A 24,498-nucleotide genomic window follows, 5' to 3' on the forward strand; every position below is an offset into this window, starting at 1 on the left:
TGTTTTTTGAGCATGTTGCTAGTTCCTGTAATGTTCATTCACACATCAGTTTTTAAGAGAGGAGGGATAGTTTTGCACCACAAGGATGTGTTTCTATGTTCTGAATAGGCAGAAAGATTTCTAAAGTAGCTTATCTCTGAGTGTATATTTCAGTTCAATCTCCAGTAAAGATTATTATCACTTCTTCTTTCAAGACCGGATTTTTCTGGTCAGAACTTTGGCACACATCAGGCACTTGGATTGAAATTGTCTATAATAACAATGCTGACCCTTTATTTCAAATGAAAGTTTCAAATTAAACTGTTCCAGGAGCGAGGCCAAGGCCAAGGTCCAGTGTGGGTGAATCATTACAGCTTGGTTGGGGAGCTCTGTCCCTCACAGACGGCAATGCTGAGGTGTGCTGGATCAGGCAGCTGTCTTCAAGCCCTGCTCTGCCTGCCTGTTCCATGAGGAATACTGAAGAGACCCATTCAGTCAGAATAGGCCACTCATCCTGGGTCATCATGGCTTAAAAGTAACGTGATTTTTTTTACTTAAAAACTATATCTTCATGTGCAAAAGATCTGAACCAAAACTCTGGTAGCAGTCTGACTTTGAGATTTTCTTTGAAGATAGAATCTTTTTCTTTTTTTTACTTTGAAGATAGAATCTTTTGTTTACTTTTTTAATTTAATGTAAGCTTAGAATTATTTATATTGCAGAGAATCATTGTCCATCACAATAAGAAGCCACCACTAATATTAGCAATCTCCTTAGACAGCTCTGTTCATGTAGTTTAGGTATACCTTTGGTTGGCAAACTAAAAAACGTAAATCCAAAAATAGTTACAAGCCATTTATGAGAAAACTGCTTTGTTTTGTTTTTTTTTCAATTGCTACACACTTATTTCTTCTCCAGACTATGGCTTTAAGGGTTGTATCAGAGCAGTAGCTGTATTATCTTTCATGTTTCTCTACATCAATTCCCTGTGAATGCAGAACAGAAATGTAATCTGTATTATGTTAGAAAGCAGAGACTTCACTGTGTCCTTCAGTGCCCCCTTTGGCAGGGTGGGCACCAAATCTGTGAGCTGCAGGTCAGTTTGGTGGCTGTGGCCTGGGTGTGGGGGGTCCCACAGCAATGGCCCTGGGTGAAGAATTTGGACACATGCAGAGGAGAGGAGCTACACAAAGCACTGAGGCACTGCTGCTGGGCAGTCCTGGCAGGGTGGTGGGGGATGGAGCAGCTTTCCCAGGGCACAGAGTTCAGGTCCTGCTGCTGGGGGAGCTGTGCTGCCCATGGGAAAGCAAAATATCCCAGCCCGCACTGAAGGCAGGCACAGCAGCTGTGTGCTCCACACAGGAGGGCACAGCACGAAGCTGGGTTTCATTCCAGTGTCTACCTAAAGTAGAATATGCTTATCCAAGAATTTCTGAGGATGTCTGGAACATCAGAAGGTGCTGTATTCATGGAGTGAATAACCAGGGTCGGATCAGTTACTGAACAAGTGCAGAGGTGCTGCAGCAGAGGCTTTAAAGAGGCAGTGGCTGTGCTGTGTCTTTACCTACCACACCGTGACAGTAATTCGGCTCAAAGGTCAGGTTGGCTCAAGCAGAGAGAATGCTTGGCAGGTGCTGCAAAGTACAAGAGGCTGACAAAATACTTACATGTCACAGTAATGTAAAACTGGGAACAAGTCACAGCTCATCAGAGGCAAAGGTTGGAGAGTGGGGTCAGCAGAGTCACCTCACTTCAGTTACAGAGCAGAGCTGTTAATGAGTCTGAGCACACAAACCTAGAGGAGAACAAAGTAAAAAGGCTGTTGCTGCCCTGCACCCAGCTTCCCATTGGAATAGTCTGTGGCTGAGTTAGAGTGCAACAGCATAAGGGAAAGCATGAGCAATAGTCTGTTCCTGTCAAGGTTCCTCAGGGCTTTCCCTGCCTTTTAAGATTTGGGACAGGCTAGGGGGGTGCAAAGTCTGATTCCACTCTAGTTTCTATGGTCTGCACCTCACATGCATCAATGTATTACTGTATTTGCAGGGACCCCTGTGGTAGGGAGGAATGATGAATCTGACTCCATGTTCTCAGAAGGCTAATTTATTACTTTAAAATACTATATTATATTAAAGAACACTGTACTATAGAATACAGAAAGGATACTTTCTGAATGCTAAAAAGATAATAATGAAAACTCATGACTCTCTCCAGACTCTCGACACAGCTTGGCCCCAATTGGCCAAAGAGTCAAAACAACTCACACCAGAATCCAATGAAACAATCACCTGTGGGTAAACAATCTCCAAATACATTCCACATGAGAAAAACACAAGAAACCAAATGAGATAAGAATTATTTTCTTTTTCTCTGAGGCTTCTCAGCTTCCCAGGAGAAAAATCCTGGGCAAAGGGATTTTTTCCGGGAATGTGAATGCTACAATGTATCTACAATTCAGTTATTGTTGCAGTTTTAGTCCTCCAAAAACTGTTCATATGGTCAAAATAACAAGAGTGGGTAGTGTTTGAGATATTAAAGATTAAAAAATAACTTGAGTCACCACTCCTGTGTTTCTCTAAATAGCCACAAAAAATCAGAGCCAAGAAAAAAGGTATAAATGAGATATACCTGCAGTCTGTATCCTGTAAGAGGTGAATAATGGAGTTCATAGATCACATGGAAAAGGCATCTGAAAAGCAAAGAAAACTTTTATACAACGGTTGAATCTTCTCTTCCTTAATAGGTTTTCTAGCTGATCCTTCTGTAATTTTTCAAATTAACAAGTTTTTAAACCACTCTGAGAAACAATTTGAAATACAAAAGGGGGAGCAAAAAAAGGAGAAAAGAGCTGCATTTCTTAGGAAAAAAAAATCAGGCCATTTAATATTCTATAGTCAGTCAAATTCTGCCCTGAAAAGAACTTCAATTTAAGTAAACATGTCAGTGACTTCATGGACAGATTTTATTTGTTAAAAAGGGGGGTGGAAAGGTGAGGGAAATAAATACATAAGGCATTAAATGCAACAAAAATAACCAAGCCTTTCTTAAAAAAAGCCCATCCTACATGTTGGTACAGCAGCTAAGGTGGCATCATTCTACCAAGACAAATAAGGAACAGCACTGTAGCAGATTTATTGTGCAATAATTTCCCCTCTCCCCTCCCATGGCATCCTGATGAATGATAGATCTGGCAATAGCAGAAATATTTAAATTTACCAAGTAGAGATCATTTACATTTTGTCAGGTGAAGTGGCATCTGCCTTTTCAGATCCTGTTTCTGCAGGTGGGGATCCCTGTGCTCAGGAGCTGGTGGGATCCTTGCCTGGGCTCTCCTGCTTGCTGTGTCCAGCTCTCCCTGTGGAGTTCCCTCAAGCTAGGCTTAATGCAGATTAAGGTAGAAAGCAAGGGACAGAGAAACCACCTGAGCTTCCAGAATGTGCTGCCTCAACAGCTGATCTTGGCTGAGCATTTCACAGTAAGTACTACACAGGAAGTTCTAAAATATATCTTAAATATATTTTTTCATTCCATAGCATTTAATGAGAATAGAAGAAATAAAGTAATTTAAGTCAATAAATGGAATAGATTGTTGCATTCAATACAAACAGACCTACCTCTGTAACTGAGAGCTGGGTGCTGCATTTTCTGGATGCATTATGTTCTTTAAAAAAGTGCTGCTAAATACCACAACCAACATTTCCAAACAGATCACACAATTAATGTGTATTTCAGTGTATTCACCTAGTGCCTATTGGGAAGCAGGATCTTCATCTGCAAAAAAAGACTGCATGGAATTCTTTTACTGGTATCTACAGGCATAAAATGGAAGCACTCATAAAGTCTGTCCAGTAGAGCCAAAATAAATTCATAAGCTTTCCTCCACAATAAATATTTCAAGTTGAGCCATATTATTACTTCAACAATTGCAACCCAAGTGCTTTTATCAAAAGCCTTTAAAGCACTTTCATATCCAAATGTTCAAATGTTATATTATCCCACCACTCAACAAAAGAGCACTCTCCTAAATCAGAAACAGTACACAGATAGTAATGCTTAATATGTGAACTTTGTTCCTTCACTGCTGCAGTAATTTATCACAAAAGCTTGCCATTTTAATAAAACTAACCATTTCAGTCTCCAAGTTTGCCTCTCAATAACTTCTCTACTGTAATTTAAAATTGACACTTTCTATAGGCAAAGTGAGTGTTGAATCACTTTGAAATAAACCTCCTTCTAAAATAAAATGCTGTTTAATGTTCTACAGTTGTAATTTTCCAAGCACTTTAAAGAGAGAAGGGAGCTACACTATTTGAAGTATAAACACACTGAGAACGGGAAACTCCCATATGAAAACCAATAATTTACAATACCTGGCATTGGGTTCTTTAGTCCAAAATTCAAATTTCAGTTTCTAATTCAAAAAGACATCTGAACCAAAACCATTAACTAAATGGTCCTTCAGTGGGAAAAAAGTTCATTTTCCACCATTTAAGACCCAAGTTCTGGGTCTGGGATGGATGTGTCTTGAAGAATGTTTGCATTAGACTCAGTTTGCTGGTGTCACTAAAGCCTTGCCACCAATCAGGCCTTGCACAAATTGACCCTCATTTTTTGTAGAACTGCAAAACAAAGTTTTTATTCATGATTATTAATTCAGGATGAGAACGTGATTTTCCAGGGATGTTCTTAGGAATTGTTTTCCTTCTCATTTTAACGCCACATGTAGAAACAGCTGTACTAGAACTTTTGAAAGATCAAAACAGCCAATGTAACCAAATAGGACAGTCAGAATTCCAGATCAAAGTGCTGTCACAGTATGTGTCTGGGATTACAGAAGGAACAGGAGTTTAGCCACAAGCATACCATGAAAAAAACATGAATTTTCATCAGCCCCTTCCAACCTAGGAACAGAGCAACTCACCCTGTTCAGCTTTGACCACTTACAGCAGAGACACAGCAGGGTGCAGTTAGTTTGGCATCTTCACATGGACAGTTTTGCTGCTTGGCCACCAGGTTTCTGTTATCCATTCATTCTGTTTCTCCCTGCAGTGCTCAGGGCAAGCTCTGTGCTGATGGACAGAGGGACAGGGCTCCCATCACAGGCCACGCTGCAGATGTGGCCAGCTGCAGGCTGAAACTGGCACCTTGACAATTCCCCAGACAGAGCAACAACAATGCGAGGCTCTAAGCTGGTTAAATGTTCCCACTGTATTTGCTGCCTGCAGGGCTCCAAAGCAGCACAGCCAGGGCTGTCACCGCAGTCACTGCAGGAGAAGCATTCCACAGCTATCACTTCTGGCCACTTCTGGTCACTACTGTCATAGGTCTGTGATTCACCATAGAAAGCACAGAGACAGCAAATCCAAGATCAGGTCCTGGGCTTTCAGCAGACCTGATGCATCTGTACCAAACACCCCAGCCACTGTAAATGACACTGGTGCATTTACAGAACACAGAATTAGGAGCACTCTCCTTTCAGATCTCCTTTCAGTTCTCTCTGTTTCACAGCACTTGGCTCTTTACACACACACATCTTGTGGTGCTGCCCTCCTACCAGTGCTGCCAAAGGACAGCTGCTGCTTTCTGGTTCTCTGCTGACACCTACCTACTTCATCACATTCCCAGGAAGACACTTTCCTGTGCTTCCCAATTTGTGTCCAGTACTGCTGACTGTCAGCATCAAAAGGACAGAGTGTTACAGCAGGCCATGGAGTACATCCTCCAAATGTGGCAGAGACATGGGGGAAGATGGATCTGAGTGATTCATTACATAACAAAACTCCAGTATCCAAAGAGCAGGTTCCTTTCTGAACATCTAATCAGCTCTATTTTCTGTATATGGACTATCCATAAATTGCCAGCTCAGCCCACAGATGAGCAAAATTTAACTTATACAATAGCAGATGCTAGGGGTTTTTTATTTATTTATTTTTCTTTTTAAGGATTTCACAACCATATAATGTAGAGAAAAATTACTGTCATGCTAAATCTGCTTTCTGATCCCACCCCCCCTACTGCATATTCCTCAAATAAGTTGACACGTATTATTTCAGTAAAATGGTGATGTTACATACGCCTCTGTGTACACAGTGGGATCATAAATTTGAATTATTTCTAGATGCCCTGATGCAGGAGAGCATTTGAAAGTATATAAGTTTTAAAGTTCACTCACCCTCAAGTTTTTACTAAATTCAAAGTTCACATGTCAGCTGCACTTTCCTAAACCTGCTCACTGTCTTACAAAGCTATTCCTTGTGTCAGAATCCAGGTGAAGATTACAGGTACTTTCCTGTCACTTATATCCCAGCCTATCAGAGAAAATTGATAGCTGATTTATGAATAACCAACTCATATTACTCAGAGTGAGGCTACTCTGAAACCTGTCATCTTTGGGATGGGATGGGATGGGATGGGATGGGATGGGATGGGATGGGATGGGATGGGATGGGATGGGAGAAGAGAAAGAGAAAGAGAAAGAGAAAGAGAAAGAGAAAGAGAAAGAGAAAGAGAAAGAGAAAGAGAAAGAGGAAGAGGAAGAGGAAGAGAAGAGAAGAGAAGAGAAGAGAAGAGAAGAGAAGAGAAGAGAAGAGAAGAGAAGAGAAGAGAAGAGAAGAGAAGAGAGAAGACAAGATAAGACAAGACAAAATATATTTTAATTGGGAGGGAGCAGTATCAACCAACTAATCCCCCTGCCTGACCAATTCAGGGCTGACCAAAAGTTAAAGCATGTTATTTAGGGTATTTTCTTAATGCCTCTTAAGCACTGCCAGGCTTGGGTCAAGAATCACCTCTCTGGGAAGCCTATTCCAGTGTTTGACCAGCCTTTTGCTAAAGAAATGCTTCCCAAAGTCCAATCTAAATCTTCCATGGTGCAGTTTTGCACCATTCCTGCACATCCTATCTCTGGATACCAGCAAGAAGAGCTCAACACCTTCTTCTCTGCTTCCCCTTAGGAAGCTGCAGAGAGCAATGAGGTCACCCCTCAGCCTCTTTTGCTCCAAATAACACAAACCCAGAGCACTCAGCCTCCCCTCAGAGCACTCCCAGACCTTTCACCAGTTTTGTTGCTCTCTGGACACACTCGGGGACCTGCCTTTGCTTCTTAAATTGTGAGGCCAAGCAAACATCACTCAAGATAAGGCTGTAACAAAGCTGAGCACACATTCACCTCTTTTGCCCAGCTGTCTGTGCTGTGTTTGATGCAGATCTGCTCCCTACAAAAATTCCTTTTAATTACTTTTAACTCTCCCAGCCTTACTCTGCTTTGCTTGTTCTAATTGCTGTATGAGATTAAATTAACATTTCCTGTCAACTTAGATTGTAAACATTGTTTGTATGACTGGTCAAATGAGAGCTGAGGATCTTCCCAAAGAAAAGGTGACATAAAAATGTAGCAGCATTGTCATCTTAAAAAAAATCCTCATAATTTTAACAGTAACTCATAAAATACTGTGTCTTTTTCCTGTGGTGATTGTACCAAGTATGTGTCTTATTCCAGACAAACTAGAAGAGAAACTTACCAAGGGCTGCATGTTTCAGCATCTCACAAAAAAATGCAATCGCTCATAATTCAAATTCAAATATAGTTTCCCAAGCTACACTAATTAAAACTGTTTTGTTTACAGCAGAGAGGAAAAATGAGGATTTTTTTCCAAGCCGTTTGCTGAAAACAACTCTCAGGGCAGATTTTCACAAACATTTACATGCCTAAAGACACCTACTGGCATTTTCCACAACTAGGTGCCAGAGTGCTATTAAAACCCAGACAATTATTTGCATTGTTGGGAAATTAAATCCCTCCAAACTCCAGCCCTCCGTCCTGCAGCCCGTTACCTTGGAGAAAATTCCATCAGCCAAATATTTGCCTGTAAAACTGTTCCACAGCAGCTTATGAACCTTGCCATTGCCCCACTGAGGCAGCAGTTACAATTGGCAGCAGGTTATCAGGCAGAAGGAGGTACACACACAGCACATTAATGCTTATGCCCAAACACTGCACTTGAGAGCTTTTTCTCATCACCAAGTGCACTTCTGCCACATTAAAGTCCTTCAAGAACACCTTTCAGAAGTACCAGCCATATCACATTGTCTTGTTCTTCTGGTAATTAATACTTTGTGCTCCTGGTGAAAACAGATCTGACTCTGATAAAATGCTAAATTAAAAATGATCAAATCCTTCTTTTTATCATCAGAAGTTACAAGTTGCATTTATTTCCAAAAGCATGGGAGAATTTGTTTTTTTGGCTTTTTTGATTTTTTTGCAAAGAGCTCTGTATCTGGACTCATCCCATAGAATCACAAACTGTATTTTAGATCACTCATGCACATGGTTTTTTATGCAAGGTCTGTGAACAAGCACAAGCCTGCTAACAGGACTATGGTTTGATTTCCATTGCCCCTGGTTCACTAGTGGAAGTTGAAGGCACATGATTTTATTTATCTAGGAAAAAAGATTTCCATTTCTGTGAGCTCCTGTTGTTCCAATGAGAAAATTCCAGTTCTTTCAACAGAAATGTCAAGTGTGTAACTTGACAGGGAGGTACAACCTGCAGGTAACTACTGAAACAAAAACCAACCACTTTTTAACAGATGCAACAATTTGGCTTGGCCTCCTGCTTCAGCTCCTGATATAATTTAGTGCATGACAATATAACGTGAATTTTAAAACTAAGTGAAAGTCATCTATTTGTCCTATTCTAGTGAAGTAAAAGTAATTTAAAAGAAACAGAAATTACTATGACATACACAAACACGTGCACAGAAAACCATGTGCATGCACAGATTCACAGCCCTTCTCAACCTGAAAAAATACATTTTTTAAAATTGTGATTCCTCTAAGAGACCAGCAGCAATCTGATGACCTTTACTATTGTGTCAAATCCTTACCCATGCTACAAGTCCCAGATTTAATGCAAGTAACATTCAGAAAGGCAGCCTTTGTAGAGACCTTGGGTAATTTATTTTCCTGGTAAACAGAATTTTGCAATAAAAATATTTTGTCATGGAAAACACTGCATTTCAATGCCTCAGTCCAGGTGGCCTCATCCTAAATATGAAGAGATTTAACCTTGCAAGTCCTCCGGTGGGGGATCCTTGAGTGAAGAACTCTGATAACCTGGCCCCAGGAAGTCCAGGCTATTCCAGTTGTACTGAAATTTAAAAAGCAGATCAGCACTGTCCACTTGTCAAAGAAAAATCTTTTAAACTTAGAATCTCATAAAAAGATCTCTTTTCCCTTCAGAAATATGCTAAGTGGATCAACAGAAAAAATACATCTGAACACAGGACAGAGAAGAATGGCAATTGTCAACTCTCAAACACTGGGGTTTTTTTTTATTTGAGAGATTTCTGGTATTTTACATTACTATTGAGGCTACATTCAAATAAATTTGTAGGTTAAATCCTGCCTCAGAAACAAAATCCCACCTCTCATTTTAAGTCACTTATTGAAACCCTCACTGGTACAAAACTTCCACCCACCAATATAAATTATAATCGTATCTAGAAAACAGAATTTGGCTGTAACACTGGATCTTAAGAGGACATTAACAGAAAATCATAATACCCAAGATGCCACTCCTGGCAACTTCTGGAAGCTAAAGCTGATATTTTATCAGAAAAAAATTCCTTTCCTTCTTAAGTACATTTCTTTGTTAGTCTAACATCACTGCTATACATTTTATATAACATTTTATTTAAATAACATTTTATATGAGGACAAAGAAAATATTTACATAGCCAACATGGGGAATTAAGTTTTGAATCATAAACTCTCACTGTACAAAAGCAAGATATGGCAGATTCATGGCTAAACCTATTTTACAAGACAACATCCTATTGTGCCTCAAGGCTGTAGCATCTCTAGAGATATCATCCTCTTACACAGAACTGGTTTTATGCTACTTAGGGACAGCAAAGAATAATTCAATAAAGTTTTGGATTTAAGGGGGATGATGGTTTTACATTATGAATAGTTTTTGTGACATTAAAGACCCAACTTCGAAAAGCAAATGTTTCTCTTGAATACCTTGGTTTTAAAATATGCTGTGGGAGAAAACTGGGACCTGATTTTCAAAGTGATATATATGTTCAGCTCCAGGAAAATTGCTAAGAATTACAGATACCCAGCAACATGGTTTGAACTAGGCTTTTCAAGAACAGAAACACCCAAATGGCCCTTCACATTACTGTGGTTTATAAACATAATTAAATAACTTGTTTGTGTGCTCTGGTCTGTTTGCAGACACGTGCATCCCTGACACTCCGGCTTTTACATCTGAGAAACTTTAGCCAAACTGCAGGACTTGGTGAGGTATAAAACTGAATTATCCGTAGGTATAGTTGAGCATGTCCATAAATAAGCACATCAATTGAACAAAACTGTACTTGCAAAAAGAGCTGGCACTGAATTTTCTTGCTTTTGTAGGAGTCCATTAATGTATTAATAGAGATTTTACATATTTTATACACTCAGATATATACATATATTTTATCAGTAATGTGTGCTTACATACAGACATATGCAAACATATGTGTACACTTACCACACACACTCACATTCCCTTATCTACACACATTCAAGTTCTTTATTTTCAAAGAAAATGCCACCATTTAATAAACACTGAAATTGGTTCCAGGTTCTCCATGATTTTAGAATTATAGAGAAAGGTAACTAATTGCCTATGACAAAAAATCTGGACTTTACAACCAAATTAAAACAAAAGGAAAGACCAAACACACCCCTTGTGCTACCAGCTTTCCAACCAGGAATCAAGACATTGGAATGAATCTGGTGTAACTGCAAGGAGCAATGGCAGCAATTTGTGTGAGCGCATTTTTGCAACAAACGTGAATCCTTTGGAAGATGAATTAGGATGGATTTGTGGTGAGCACAAAGTTCTTTCCTGGCCAGGTCACTGCTGAGCTCCTTTCTTCTTGTGCTGCAGCTCCTGCAGGCGCTCCTGCGCGTGCTGCGTGCCCACCTTGTGCGCTGTCTCGGTGGCTGCGATGTCAATCTGGGCGTACCGGGACGATCCACTCCCTGAAACACCACATGGAACCCTGTAAAAGGCTGCACCCCTCACACATTCCTGAGCAAAACAGCTGTTGTGACACTTCCTCCATAGATTTCCTGGACTGTCTTTGTCCAGTCTCAGAGAAAGCTGTGTAAAGGGAGCAAGGTGATAACCACCACTAAAACAAAACACCTCGAAAGCTTTGCTACCTACATATTCTAGCGGCCTGGCTTTCCTCAAACAAGCAAATGAACCACTTGCATGTCTGCCCCAGGTGTGAGTCTCCACTCCTATTACTCCCAGTCAATGACAAAATTGAACTTGACTCTCCCACTCCTGGGAGGCTTCCTCACCAAGCTATCAATCAGGAAATCAGCTCCTGCTTTTTGAACAGAAAACTCTTGTGGCAGCTGGCACTGTTCTTTGTCAGGATTAGGCACTCTGTGAATGTTTACCAAAGCAACACCTTCAGCCTCATACAGAATGACACTTCAGCTCATTTTTCTTGGCAATAGTGAAGACAAGTTAAGTAAAATACTTAAGTATTAAGAGTTGAGCAGTAAAATACTTCTATAAGGCTAGAGGCTGGGAAAACTTTAATATGACAAAATTTAAATATTTGTGGTCATTACAGGCACCTTTAAAGTTACACAATTTGAGACTGGGAGGGTAGTTGACATTTAGGAAAATTTAGAGTCTTTAATTCTTCATTTTTAATGCCTTGGTTCATTGTGTTTAAAATTAAGAGAAAATATTGCTTTTACATTTCAACACAATGGTTGTAGAGAGAACTACATTGAGGTCCAGGAGAAGCTTAGAATTACATAATGAAGAACATAAAAACATTTAAAAGGCAAAAAGCATGGGAAAAGTGCTAGCATTTCAAGTTAAAAAAAATTGCTGAAATTAGAAGTATAAAAATTAAAGTCTTTATAGCTGAGAAGTATAGATGGGAAACCTATCAATATCAAATGCAAGGAATTAAATACCAGCGTCTGATGAAAGGCTTGCTGTAGCAAGGACTGCATCTCTAAATGACAACAGATAGCAGATGTATTGCATGTTTATGTGCTAATTGCCCAAGTTAAGCAATAGAAGTAAAATATTCAATCCACACAAAATAATTAAAAAGAAAAAAAAAAACATAAAAAATGAAATCATTTGCATTCTCTCTGTAGCACTTTCACATGCCCACATGGAGAGCAGATAGAAAAACACTGTGTTCTGTTCTGAATCACTTGCTGCATGGCTCCAGAGCCAGTGTCTTCAGGAGCAAGCCCTGTACACCCACAACCCTGTTTCTGAAGCCAAGAAAAATGAGGAAAGTGTAGTCCTAATATGCAATGAAAATCTTGAGAACACAAGCAAATTACTGTCTTTCAAACTCCAGAGTTTGAAATGTTCACTTTAGAAGGAGTGCATATACAATCACCTGTCAAAGGGATGCAACATCTTATAGAACTTCATTACTCAAAAATCTTTTTCAAGAAGAGATGCCAATTAAAAAAAAACTTCCTCTGAAACATAAGAGGGTTCAACTCCTCTGTTAGCAGAAGCCTGTGGGTAGATCATGGAATCATTAAGGTTGGAAAAGACCTCCAAATCATTGAGTCCAAGCTTTGACCAAGCACCATCAACTAAGCCACAGCACTGCATGCCGCATCAAGTCATTTCTTGAACAGTTCCAGGAATGATGACTCCATCGCTTCCCTGGGAAGCCTGCTCCAATGCTTTTCAGTGACATCCTGTCAGTGAAAAAATTCTTCCTGATGTCCAACCTGAACCTCCCCTTGGGCAGCTTGAGGCCATGTCCTGTCCTGTCACTGTTTCCTGGGAGAAGAGGCCAACCCCCACTTGACTACAGCCTCCTTTCAGGTAGTTGTAGGAGCATTAAGGTCCCCCTTGAGCCTCCTTTCCTCTGGGCTGAACACCCCCAGCTCCCTCATCTGCATCCCGTATGAAATCAGGGTTCCACATACCCATACATTCTGCATATTCTTAGCTGTTTAAAAGTACCACAGACTTCCTTACCTCTTATGCTTGTGCTAGACTCTTGAAGCTCCAGTTCCATGTAGTGAAGCTGTTTTTTGGAAGTAGGGCTGACAGGAATATTAACATAGGTGGCTGTCTCACTGTGGGGTCGATCTGGTGTTGGGACATCAGCTGAATAACCTACAGCCCCTTCTGAAATAAATAACAAGTTACAGCAGGCACTGTTTGCAGTGACCAATGTCCATACAGACACACAGAAAGCAAACAATGGGCAGCAATAACTCCTCTCGCCAAACAGGACATTCCTCAGTGGTAGATGGGACCTGAGAAAACTACAGCTTCTACTTTAAATATCCTGAGACACTGATCAATGTCTCAGGAACTGTGCAGAAGGCCACAGACCACAGACAGACCACAGACAGACCACAGACCCCACAGGGTCTTGCTGTGTTGCGGCAGAAGGCAAACACTGCAGATATTTCTAACAGCAGCACTGCCTTAGGTTAGTAGAGCTTTATGTGAAGTAATTTGTTCTAGGAAGATGTGAATTACTATATCATCTGCAAGACAGAAAGCAAAATCAGTAGAGGTTCTTAAAGCCTGTCCCAAAAACAGGGACTGAAGAACTGTTTCAAGCAAAGGGAGGGCGATCTTGAGGAGACAATGTTGACAGCTTCCCTGTGCAGAATTGAAAAAGATAGGAATAATGAGAGGACATGAAGATATTAAAGGACTTTCACTGCAGAAAAAAATAGTGGGAAAACCCTTCTAAATAGTAAAAATCACAAGAACTTCAGAGGAAATCCCAGAGTTTTCTAGAACTTTCTAAAAAAGACACAGACCAACACCTACTAGGAAAGAGTTCCTATGAAACAATTTTGACTTAAAACCAATTTTTTGTCTTCTGGTTGAATTCTCAAGACCTTATCTAGCCCTGCTTTCAATAATTTTAATCTTATCTGCCTGTTCAGTCCAGTTGGAGTCCTTAGCCCTAAAGACCTTCTACTCTCAAGTCAGTTTGAGACAGAGGAGTGCAGAGGGAAAACAGTATTACTTTGAGGTTCTTTATCATGAAGTTCTCCTCTTAAGCCCTTCCTTAACCTTCCTTATCCCTACTAAGAACTCATATGAAGTCTTTTTTTGTCCAAAATGTTGCTTTTCCTTTTTTCCCCATTTAGACCCTATTGAGATGTGAACAGAGAGGCAGTAGGATATCAAGGCATTTTAGAGCATAGAGAAAAATTACTTCTTATATCCAGAAAACAGCAGCAGTGAATAACCACTGAGGGAAACTTTTTCATCCTTTTGGAAGTATTATGAGTAGCAGAAATAGCTTATACAATGTTAGGCAACAGTATGGGTATGTTCCAGTATAATGGAATCTCCCCACGCTTAAGCTGTTTCAATCAAAGGAGTCTACAATCCAAATACTGGAAAGACTGGAAATTTGGCCAATTTGCTCACAGATTTTAATTTTAAAACATAGGAAAATCCAAAAAGTATACAAATATTTCTCAGTCAGTCAGACTTCAAGTTGTTGTTGCAAAGCAAGATGTTAAGAACAAAATGACAAAATCAATGCAGAAATGAATGCAGAACGAATTTTTGTATTTTCATCAAACATCATTCTAAGAAATTATTTTCAATTATTGTGTCCAAAGTATTGCAAAGGATTTTGGCCTGATTGAGCAAGAATGGACTCAGAAAAATCATAGCATTGAAAACCTGCATCACAAAATTTAGAAGCTGCAAGCAAGTGACAATTTTGAGTACAGAGTCACAAATAGTTCTGAAGGAAAAGATCATTTTTGAAGTATTTCTGTATTCTGTAAAAGTGATGTAACAGAAGTGTTAAGTGAAGCATCCTCAAAGTTAGCTAGCATGAAAACTAGCAAGATCCCCAATAGAACTGAACAGTTAACAGGTTTAAGGAAGCTGAGCATCATACCTGATGAAAACAAGCCAAGGGATTTTCCTGAGAACTAAAACACTACACATGGACAATTAGTAGGGCTTTGTAAAAGAAAAACAAAAGAAACACACAGGAAAAAAAAAAACAAGACCTGGCAACAGTCAAATATTCTTCTCAAAGGAGGAAGAAGAAAAAACACAAAACAAAACAGAAAAGTTATACACAAAAAACTCAAACAAAAGCAAACAAACAAAAAAAGCAAAACAGTTGGGCAAACTGGAATGGAAGGAAAGAAAAAGCCTTCTGTAGTTCAGTCAGTGCTGTCTCAATAGAAACTGTGCTTTCTTTGCAAAAATAGGAATACTTGGTTTCCATTTTTCCTCAAAAAGCCCAACCAAACAAAAAAAAATCTTACTAGCAACTGAAAACTGGCTTTTATTTGTTTAAAGAGAAGAATTTATTTAAGAAGCACAGTCAAATGTTCCAACTAATGAAAGCATGGTGCACAGAGTGAGCCATGGACAGTGCTTGCAGCAGTACCTTCTGGTTGGACAGAGAAAGATGTTTCCAAGAGGGGTCAGAAGGCAAATACTTGAGAACATTATGAAAGGAGGATTTCAGAGAAGAGCAGACCACAATGGATAGTTACAACATTCTGAAAGAATTCCTAGAATATCATGATTGCTTGAAGAGAAAAGGGGAAACTGTAGGAATCAAGAAAGATGGTCAAGCAAGTAAGAAGAGAAGAGTAAAAGTGAAAATTTAGTGGCCCCCAACTGAGCGGAAAAGGAAGGAAAAGACTATAACTAGGGAGGGAAGAAAAAAGTTATATTTGAAACTGGTGTTGCAGCCTTTCTTTCAGGAAGTGTTAGTTATTCATATTTTCTCCCCAGTATAGGCCCTGTTCTCAGAAATGAGCAATAAATTACACAGAAAGAAAACCAGCACTATAACTACATCCCAAAGATAAGTGTGTGTGTGAGCATGCATGTGAAGCTGACACGTTCAAAGGGCAACACTTCAAAAATTACACTTAGAAGAGATCTCAACAATAAAAAAAAATTTAAAAACAAAAGGAACATGAAAAAAATCAAGAGGTCTTAGTGACCTCTGCACAAAAATCTGTACTCACCAAGTTCCTCAGAACTAGTTGGAGTTCCAGGTTCTGAAGGAAGTGCTAGCATCTCATACCCAGCTTTAGGACCTAGAATACAGGAACACTGTTAATGGCTTTGGATTTAGCAATTTGTGCAATATAATCAAAGCCTATGCTTTTCTGGTTTTGACTTGTAACCTTTTAAACTAAACCATACAGAATATCCTCAGAAAGCATAAACTGTGCCTAGAGCTGACTTTTCTGTGACGGTGATGTCAGCATTTCCTTATGAGTGTAACACCAAGGAAATAAAATTTAAGACACTTTTACAACTATTCACACTGAGGGCCACTGAAGTCAACAGCAGTGCATTCTGCTGTACAGCAGTGTGGGAGCAGAGCTGTCTTGCATGCATGAATCAGGGAGCAATGTGTGGGTGATCTTGGGAGCATCTGGAAGACTCTTGTTAAAATTCCACCTCCAGCATGATGGATAACTTCTTGATTTCTGAAAAACCATCGAAAATGCTTAAGCTAGCCCTTCCAAAGACAACTTTGCTTTCCAAGTGCAAACCTCCATCTTTACAAAGAAGTCAGTCTGCACGACATTATTGGTCTTTCCTGAGCAGGAAGCTGAAAAGAGATGCCCACATTTCTTCACAATTTCAGTCTCCACTCCAGTTAAAACCAGGCAAGCAAAAATGCTGTGTCCATAGAATGAACATATTGCAATTAATTCTGAATGACAAACACACATATCTATCTGCTGGCAGTGTTTCTATTCTACATTATCATAAAGAAGTATATTTTAAATGTGGTGGGTGTTTTTTCCCAGCATATCATTGTTAGGGTACAGGACTTCTCATGACCTGAGGTGAATTTTTTTGGTGGGTGCCCTTTGTTAAAGTGATGGCAGCATTTCACTGCTGTGAATAAGATTACTGCTTATACTCTGTCAGTTATCTCATCTGTCACTGCCTCTTCTAAACTTATCCCATCTGTCAATGCCTTTCTGACAGAAATTCCTCAAAGCAAAAAACCCAAAGAAATACGTAAGCCTTACAATAGGGAATCAAATCATGCATTACCTTTAATATTTTCTGAAGCTTAAAATAATTTCAGTTTAAATTAGTTTTGATTTACATGCAAACACACCTCATAGTTACTTTTACTTACCAGCTTGGAGACTGTGCCCTCTATGCACTTTCAAAGACCCAGAAGCTGCCATGACAGAAGCACCACCTGTTTTCAAAAACAGAGATTAACATTAAATCTGAATTCCTGTTTCATTTTTAGTAGATGTTTCTGGAACATCTAGGAAAAAAATAAAACAAAACACAAAGAATTACAAGTCTTTGTTCTTCATTTAGGCAATTTTTTTTTTTTTTTTGCTTAGTTCCTTATCCTGAGTTTGTGGCATGAAAATCTAATTTTGTATTTTCTTTCTTTAGAAAGAAAGGATGCCTTCTATAAAACCTAAGGATGCTGTCCCTCCCTGTTTGTGGTAAGTACTTCCTTCCTCACAGGGAAAGCTGCCTTAAGCTAAGTAAAATGGCAACGAGAACTGAGTTGGGAGATGCCTTTGCAATCCATAATGTCGTTTTAGCAATCACAAAGTTTAAAATGCTCATTAAAATCTGGTCAGAGTGGATCCAAAACCTATCTAAGTGTAATGTGACCTCTGGCTGGGTTTTGGGGTATCCCCGGGTGCCTCACTGCTCTGGAGAGCGCAGCCTTGTCCAGCACAGCCTGCCCGGGCTCCCAGGCAGTTCCTAGCCACAGGCTACCTCAGCAAGCTCAGCTCTCAGTGAGATCAGCTCTTTGTGATTATCAGCTCATTTGTGATTTCAGCTCTTGGCTTGCAAAGTGCCTTGGGCAGGCACAGGGAGAGAGAGGAGAAGGCCGTGTGAGGTTGCACAGGATTGTCTTTATTGGCCTTCTGCGAAGGCCTCAGGGACAGCTCCTCCGCCAAGCTGGGCAAAAGGAGCTCTTCGTATAGGGCACAGGAGTTTTAGGAATTGTCCAACAGCAAGGGTCAAAAGGGAAGTGATCTATAGTCTTACAGAGATATAAGCAAGGTCTGGAGGCAGAAAAAGGGGCTTTTTAGGTCCAGCCATCATGACTGGGCATTTCCTATCTTAGGCTGCTGAACGCCAGGAATGCCTTGCAGGCCCTGTGCCTGCTGCGTAAGTGAATGAGAAAACTTCTACACTCCAGCACTCCACCAGCCATGCTCAGACATGGACACAGCAGGCCAGAGGCAAGGGAACACAAGGGATCTACCCCATGGGGATTGAATCCAGGTTCTTGTGAAACACCCTCCCAGTGTTCCAGCCATGGACACCCCAGGTGGCACAGCCAGCCTCCCTTCCCCGGCCCGAGTCTGGCCAGCAGGAAGCTGCACTGGGGAAATTTGAGGAAACAAAAGCCATCAGCTCAGAAAGCTCCAGGGTGGCATCCCTGCAGGGTGGCTTGGCTGCACACACAAGCTCCTTCTTTGAGCAGCAAGCTCAGCAGCATCATCCCCACTGCTGGCTACGGGGTGACCTCACGCCATCCACCCCAAACCTCTGCTGTGTCACTGCGGCCACCTCAGCAGAGCTCAGTGGCATTTCTGTCCTGGCATGAGTAATTGTGAGGGAACTGCGTGTGCAGGAGATGGAGCTGAGCGGGGAGCGGGTGGGAGGCTGTGGGGATGAGTAACCCTGCCCCTGCTGCCATGTGCTGCAGCCTGCTGGGGCTCACATTTAAAATTAACACTTTTCTAAGCTGATGAATAGTCTCTGAGCAGGTGAGACACTGCTCTGCAAATTGTTTTTAAAATAGCGTCCAAAAATTACCACAGCTCTTATGCAACACGAAGAAATTCTGTAAGATAAATATTCTGAAATATCTAAGAAAGCTGCATGGCCTGGGAATCTAAAGAAAATGGCAATTTCTTTTTTTTTCCTCCTGTATAAAGTATACACACAATTTTAATTCCAAACCTAAGGGTTTCCAAGCTTCATCCTAGTTTTATAAAATAAATCTAAAAAGCCACTCATTATTTCACTTAATGAGGGCAATGGATTAAAACAATAGAAAAAAAACTATTTCAAAAACGCACAACTGAACTAAAGCTTTTAGTTTGTTCTCTTTATATACATCCAAGGGTAATACAAGGCTACAAAATTCAATTTTAAAGTATGCCATACTGAGAATCTGATTTTGTATTTTAACAAATGAGGTCAGATTGTAGAACATTTACATATTATAGAACTTTAGTGAGGACTTAACAACTAAAAATGTTATTTGGAATTTTGTTTTTACCAAGACTGCTGATAAAAATAAATGCAAAAATAGGACAGCCCCAGGCTAGCTGATTTACTTATATTTTCACTTTAACTCATCTTCCTTTTTCTCATATCAGTGCATCCTCTCTCTGCATTGAAAACATCAGAATATGTTTTATGAAGCCAAAAGCCTCCCCTTACTTTGAAGAAAGATTAGAACCTTATGCTAATTTCAGCATCATCACAAAACTAGTATGGGGTTGGGGTTTTTATTCCCTCAAAAATGTATTGCAACTCAGCAGAAATTATTCCAGAGGCATTGTGGATTCTTAAGTAACATTTTTAGGATCTATGAGGAACACCCAGGACAGGAAAGATTTAAAAGAAAAAGACAGTCCAATCCATTTATGGTCAAGTTTAAATTTTCTCATTCAGGGCTTATTTAAAAGAACCATGTTAATGTTTTAGGATTTGACCTGTTGCATTTTCCTCATTTTCAAATCTGGCAACTAACAAATATTTACATAATCAAATCTCCCAGGGAATTTTTTTTGAAGCTTTGAACTTCATCCTATAAACACATGTCAACAGAGATCAACCTAGATATTTTCTTCCTTCTTCTTTTCAGCTACTGAATAAACTGGTTTGATTCTTATTTGTGAATCTAGGCTAACACTTGCAGGAATGGAAAAGCAAGATAAATTTCTAGCAAAAAAAGTATCCAACAGGAGACAGACGCTCCCTTCCATTATTCTTCTCATTTTACAAGGGATTGTTAAGATTTTTTTTTCAGTTTCCCCTGTCATCTAGGTCTGTGTGGCAGACTTGCTCAAGTCTTTCTCAGAACTGGGTACCTCATCAAGAGAGTTACTTCTGTTCTACTTCCTCAATCTGTAAGAGGAAGAAGGTACTCAAAATGTGACAAAATGAAAATGATTTGCAGGATATTTTGAATTCTGACATTTGATTAGACTCAAAAGTTTAACACAGCTCAGTAGTTGAAGACAACTACTATTTGAAATATTTTTCTAGCTTTATAGTTATTACTTCATGCCCATTCTTCAAACATAAGGACAGTTTACAGCACATGTGCTACAAGAAAGAGCCATGAAAAAAAATAATGAGGGAAGATGGAATATAAAATATAAACTGAGCCCAGACAGTTTACATTTTCAAATCATCTGACCTATCCTTGCATGACCAGTGAGGAGACACACACAGCCCTGCACTGCCTTTACCAAGTGATCACTTCTCACTGCCAGCCTCCTCGAGGGGTAGGACACACACTCTTCAGGTCTGGGCTATTAAATTTCCTGAAAAGGAGTCAGAACAGAAGAAAACACCACGTTCTGTGATAAAACCCTGCTGCTTGTTGAATTAAAACTAGCTTTATTATGAAGAACTTTGACCCACTCACCCAAGCAACATTCTCATCTCCTCCTCTGAAAACAGATACCTTGCTTAAAAGAGCATCCAAAGGCTACAGCAGCTGATTGGCAGGAGGAACCCTGCAGGAGCACCAGGAGGTTGTTTCATGTAAATGTAACAGGAGACTTCCTGCTCCTGTATATTTGCCCTACAAAACCTCCCTGTTCGTTCTCTTCGATTTTCAAAGTAATTTCATATATTTTCTGCTATACAAATGGCATTACCTGCAAGACATAAAAGCTGAAGGGGATACTTAAAAATGCTTGCTTGCTCCACAGATTTCTCCATATTCAGAAATGCCTCCTGTCTCTCTAACAGATTACTTTAAATGTGGCAAAATCTCTCAAAATTAGAAATGCATTCAAGCACTCTGTTCAAATATTGCTCCTCAAAGATGTCTATTTAGTCTGTGCAAAAAATAACAGAGGATCTAACTAGGTCTAGCTATTATTCATCTTCTCATGCTGGGGGCCATTCCATCCCAGCCTCCTATCCTTAAAAATGCAAAAGTGTTAAGCTAGAATTATTACCATTTCCCTGTGCCAGGAAATTCAGTGTCTGGGGTTTTGGTTTTTTGTTTTTGTTTTTTTTTTTTAAATACACCTTCAAAGATGCTTTACATACATTTAATTCAAAAATCTTCATACATGCAAAGCTCAGAATCTACACTGGGCAGGGATGAAGGTCAGACACAAAACCAAAAATTTTTTAAAAATTTGAAATAATCACTATATGTGCAAATAAGGTCCTCACCTTTGTGCTCTATAAGGCTGGGATAAGTAATTTCTCCAGATTTCAGTGTCAGAGAAGGTGTGGAAAAGCAAATCACAAATAAATAAAGGACAGGACTAGAGGGTTACTGTGGCACAGACTCACCACCTTCTGTCAGCCCCAGTCCAGAGAACTGGATCTGCTGGATCTGCTCAGCCCAGAGGATGAAGCAGCAGCATTGGGATCATTCTCTGACATGGTTTCCCCATAGATTTCTTTCACCCCTGGAAATTCTCTTAATTCAGACATTAATTTAGTTTATAAATGCAATATGTATTTTAACAAGCTCACTTTTTCTGAGCTCCTGTATTTCTTCCCCTGCAGAATTATTTTGAGTGGACTTTTAGAATAAAGCAGGACCAAGAAAGAGCATGCCACTTTATGGCAGGTTTTCATTAATCAGTTTCTCATTAGAATGATGTCTGTCTATTACAGTGTTCAGCCCTATAAGGTATGACATGACATATCTATGGTGGACACTGTTCAACACAGAGTCCTTCCCTGGCTCAATAAAAATATCAGAGTGTACTTGGTCATCCTACATCTGAAGAACTGACAGCACAAATCTTTTAAAAAAGTGAGAATTGTAAACTGTTTTCAATCTAAGCAATTATAACCACCACAGTATGGCCCAGATTCCTCTTTCTCATTGCTCTGAATTAATTCCTTAAAAGCTGACTCCTAAGCTTGGAATAAAAGCATCATGCTGCATAGATGTGCAATAAAAATATTTTTAAAGGCACAAAAAACCATCGAATTTTCCCTCAGGAAAGTTAAGCTGTCAGACGGCTGACTTTGTTTTCAGTACCTGTTATATACTTAATTTTATTCTTTCTTCTTGTCTGGCTGCCTTGAGTCCCTGTCTACTTAAGAAAAATTTAATAGGTGATATTTTAGCTGAATTCCAATCTACAGCATTGTTTTATGTTTACTCCTTAATCCATCTCCTCAGTACATTTCCCATCAAACATTGTGTAGGTTTGGTATTGCAAGCAAAGAGGATGTCAGAGAGCAGAGTGTCTGCTGCAATGACAGTGAATCTGCTCCTCTGGAATAAGGGGGGAAATGGAAAAGGAGAGAGACAATTTACAAGTCAAAAAGCAAAACTGAAAGTGCACTGCTTCCCTGGGAGCATTTTTATTACTTGCCCTTTTCAACTACTGGCTTTTGCAAAGCCAGAGCCCCTGGCACAGGGGTGCAGGGAGATCAGATCTCCCTCAAGGAAAGTTTAATTTGAGTGTTGAAACACTCAGGGCTGGGTCAGGCTCATGGGAATGCCCAGGCAAGCAGCTCCCGTGTGGGAATTGGAAATGGATGAAAGTTTCTGAAATATGGTGCATAGAGCTTGCATGAAATGCCTTCCCCAGGGACTGCAGTGTCCCTAAGCACTCCTGCAAGCTATTCCAGCTCCCAGCCTCCCTTCTCTAAACAGGAGTCTTGGGATTCAGTCTGCTCAGCTCATTTGGAAGTGGTTGGCAGCTAAGGACAGAAATAGTGGCATTTCCCCAAGAACAAAAATAGTGACATTTCCCCTCCACACTGAACAGCCTCATGGTTTAAACACCATTCATAAAGGAAGATTGCTCTGAAGACTTCTACTCAACTGAGAAAATACAAATATTTTGAAGGAAATCATTTGCCCCTATGAGTAAGAGCTGGAGGTTCCTTATCTAAGGTGTTACAATGGAATAGAAAGGAGAACAATATTAAAAGAAAAGGCCTAAATTTCAATGAGAAACAGCACAACTGCTAGGAAATACATTGTAAATTGTAAGAATAGCGGAGGATTTTGGGTGATTCAAGGTGGATTAAGGATTAAGGATTCTCACTGCAGAACTAAACATGTCAGACATACACAGAAGAACATCCAAACCTAAGGGCAGAGACTCTAGACAACTGCTTCAGTCCTATTTTTCCTACAGTGCTTTGGTTAATAGTACCAGAAAGATAATGAAGATAATGGCAAGCTCTTCAGCTCACCATTCTGTGAAGGAATGAATGTGCAGTCTATTGTTTCATTTCCCAACACTGAATGTGGATCTTATTCACAATCCCTTAACTCAAAGCATATAAGCAGTTCCTGAGAAAAAGCCCTACATAAATATCTCTGAAATTGCAACCACCAAATCAAGCTGCAGGATTCCTTAAGCAGTGATGAGAATCTGCCCAGGTCCCATGAGAACTGCTCACACCAAATGTACCAAACTGAGGTGTCTCCAGAATCCAGCAGTCTCAGGAAATCTGAATCATACTTTTGAACCTCTATCCTGTCATGGTATTTTGAGGTCCATCATAACTATAAATGCAGTCTATTATACTTAAGAGCACACATTCACACATCATAGAATCCCTTACCTTTATCTGTAGTACAAAGCTATGATAACAATGGGAACATTTTCCTCCTACAAACTCAAGTAATCTAATTCAGTCTCTCTTTCTAATCAATATTTACAAAGTTATTTATAACAAAGGCAACCAAATTATTTAAACCTGAATTAAATGATTCACCCCAACTTGTTTTTTTCTATCTAATAATGCAACTTAGAATTGTTGCCATATTTAGAACACTTTGCCATTAGAATGAAACACAATTCCCGAAAGTTGCTGAGTCTGTTGCTCAGCATATCTAACGAAAAGGAGAAAGAGAATACCCACATTCCCTACAATAAACCAATAAATACACAAACAATTGATTTGTGACTGTTTAATTTCATGTCTTGCTACAGGACCAAGACATTCAAGAGCAAAAATATTGCATAGAAGATGTAGGTACCTGTATCTCTGGAAGGAATGGGTTTGCATTCTACAGTGTATTTAAATGACAATATGATAGAAAAGAGATTTACTTGTGAGTAAGGAAACTACTACAGTAGGAAATATTATATCTGGGTATTGGTCATTGTCATCCATGCTAGCAGAGGTATCTTGCCATGTATATGCACAATACAGGTTTTGAAAGTTGCTACCTCAAATTAGTGTGCCTCTATTTTATTCTCAACAATGGATAATAATCTCTCTATTATTATTTCTGGATAAT

General features: G+C 39.7%; 1 protein-coding gene across 3 annotated transcripts in view; it reads right to left on the reverse strand.

Annotated features, from left to right (window-relative positions):
- Positions 1–8,912: 8,912 nt before the first annotated feature.
- The window catches only part of DOK7 (docking protein 7), a 59,915-nt gene continuing 44,329 nt past the window's right edge, over positions 8,913–24,498 (reverse strand). For all 3 annotated transcript variants that reach the window (XM_058025064.1, XM_058025063.1, XM_058025062.1), the window contains 4 exons: positions 17,167–17,232; positions 16,028–16,099; positions 13,023–13,175; positions 8,913–11,017 (listed from right to left, as the gene is read on the reverse strand). In XM_058025064.1, coding sequence (XP_057881047.1) covers positions 10,890–11,017; positions 13,023–13,175; positions 16,028–16,099; positions 17,167–17,232 — 419 coding nt within the window. In that variant the 3' untranslated portion in view covers positions 8,913–10,889. The remainder of the gene's footprint in view (positions 11,018–13,022; positions 13,176–16,027; positions 16,100–17,166; positions 17,233–24,498) is intronic.

The sequence above is a fragment of the Melospiza georgiana genome, chromosome 5 (assembly GCF_028018845.1).
Source record: "Melospiza georgiana isolate bMelGeo1 chromosome 5, bMelGeo1.pri, whole genome shotgun sequence".
Taxonomy (NCBI): domain Eukaryota; kingdom Metazoa; phylum Chordata; class Aves; order Passeriformes; family Passerellidae; genus Melospiza; species Melospiza georgiana.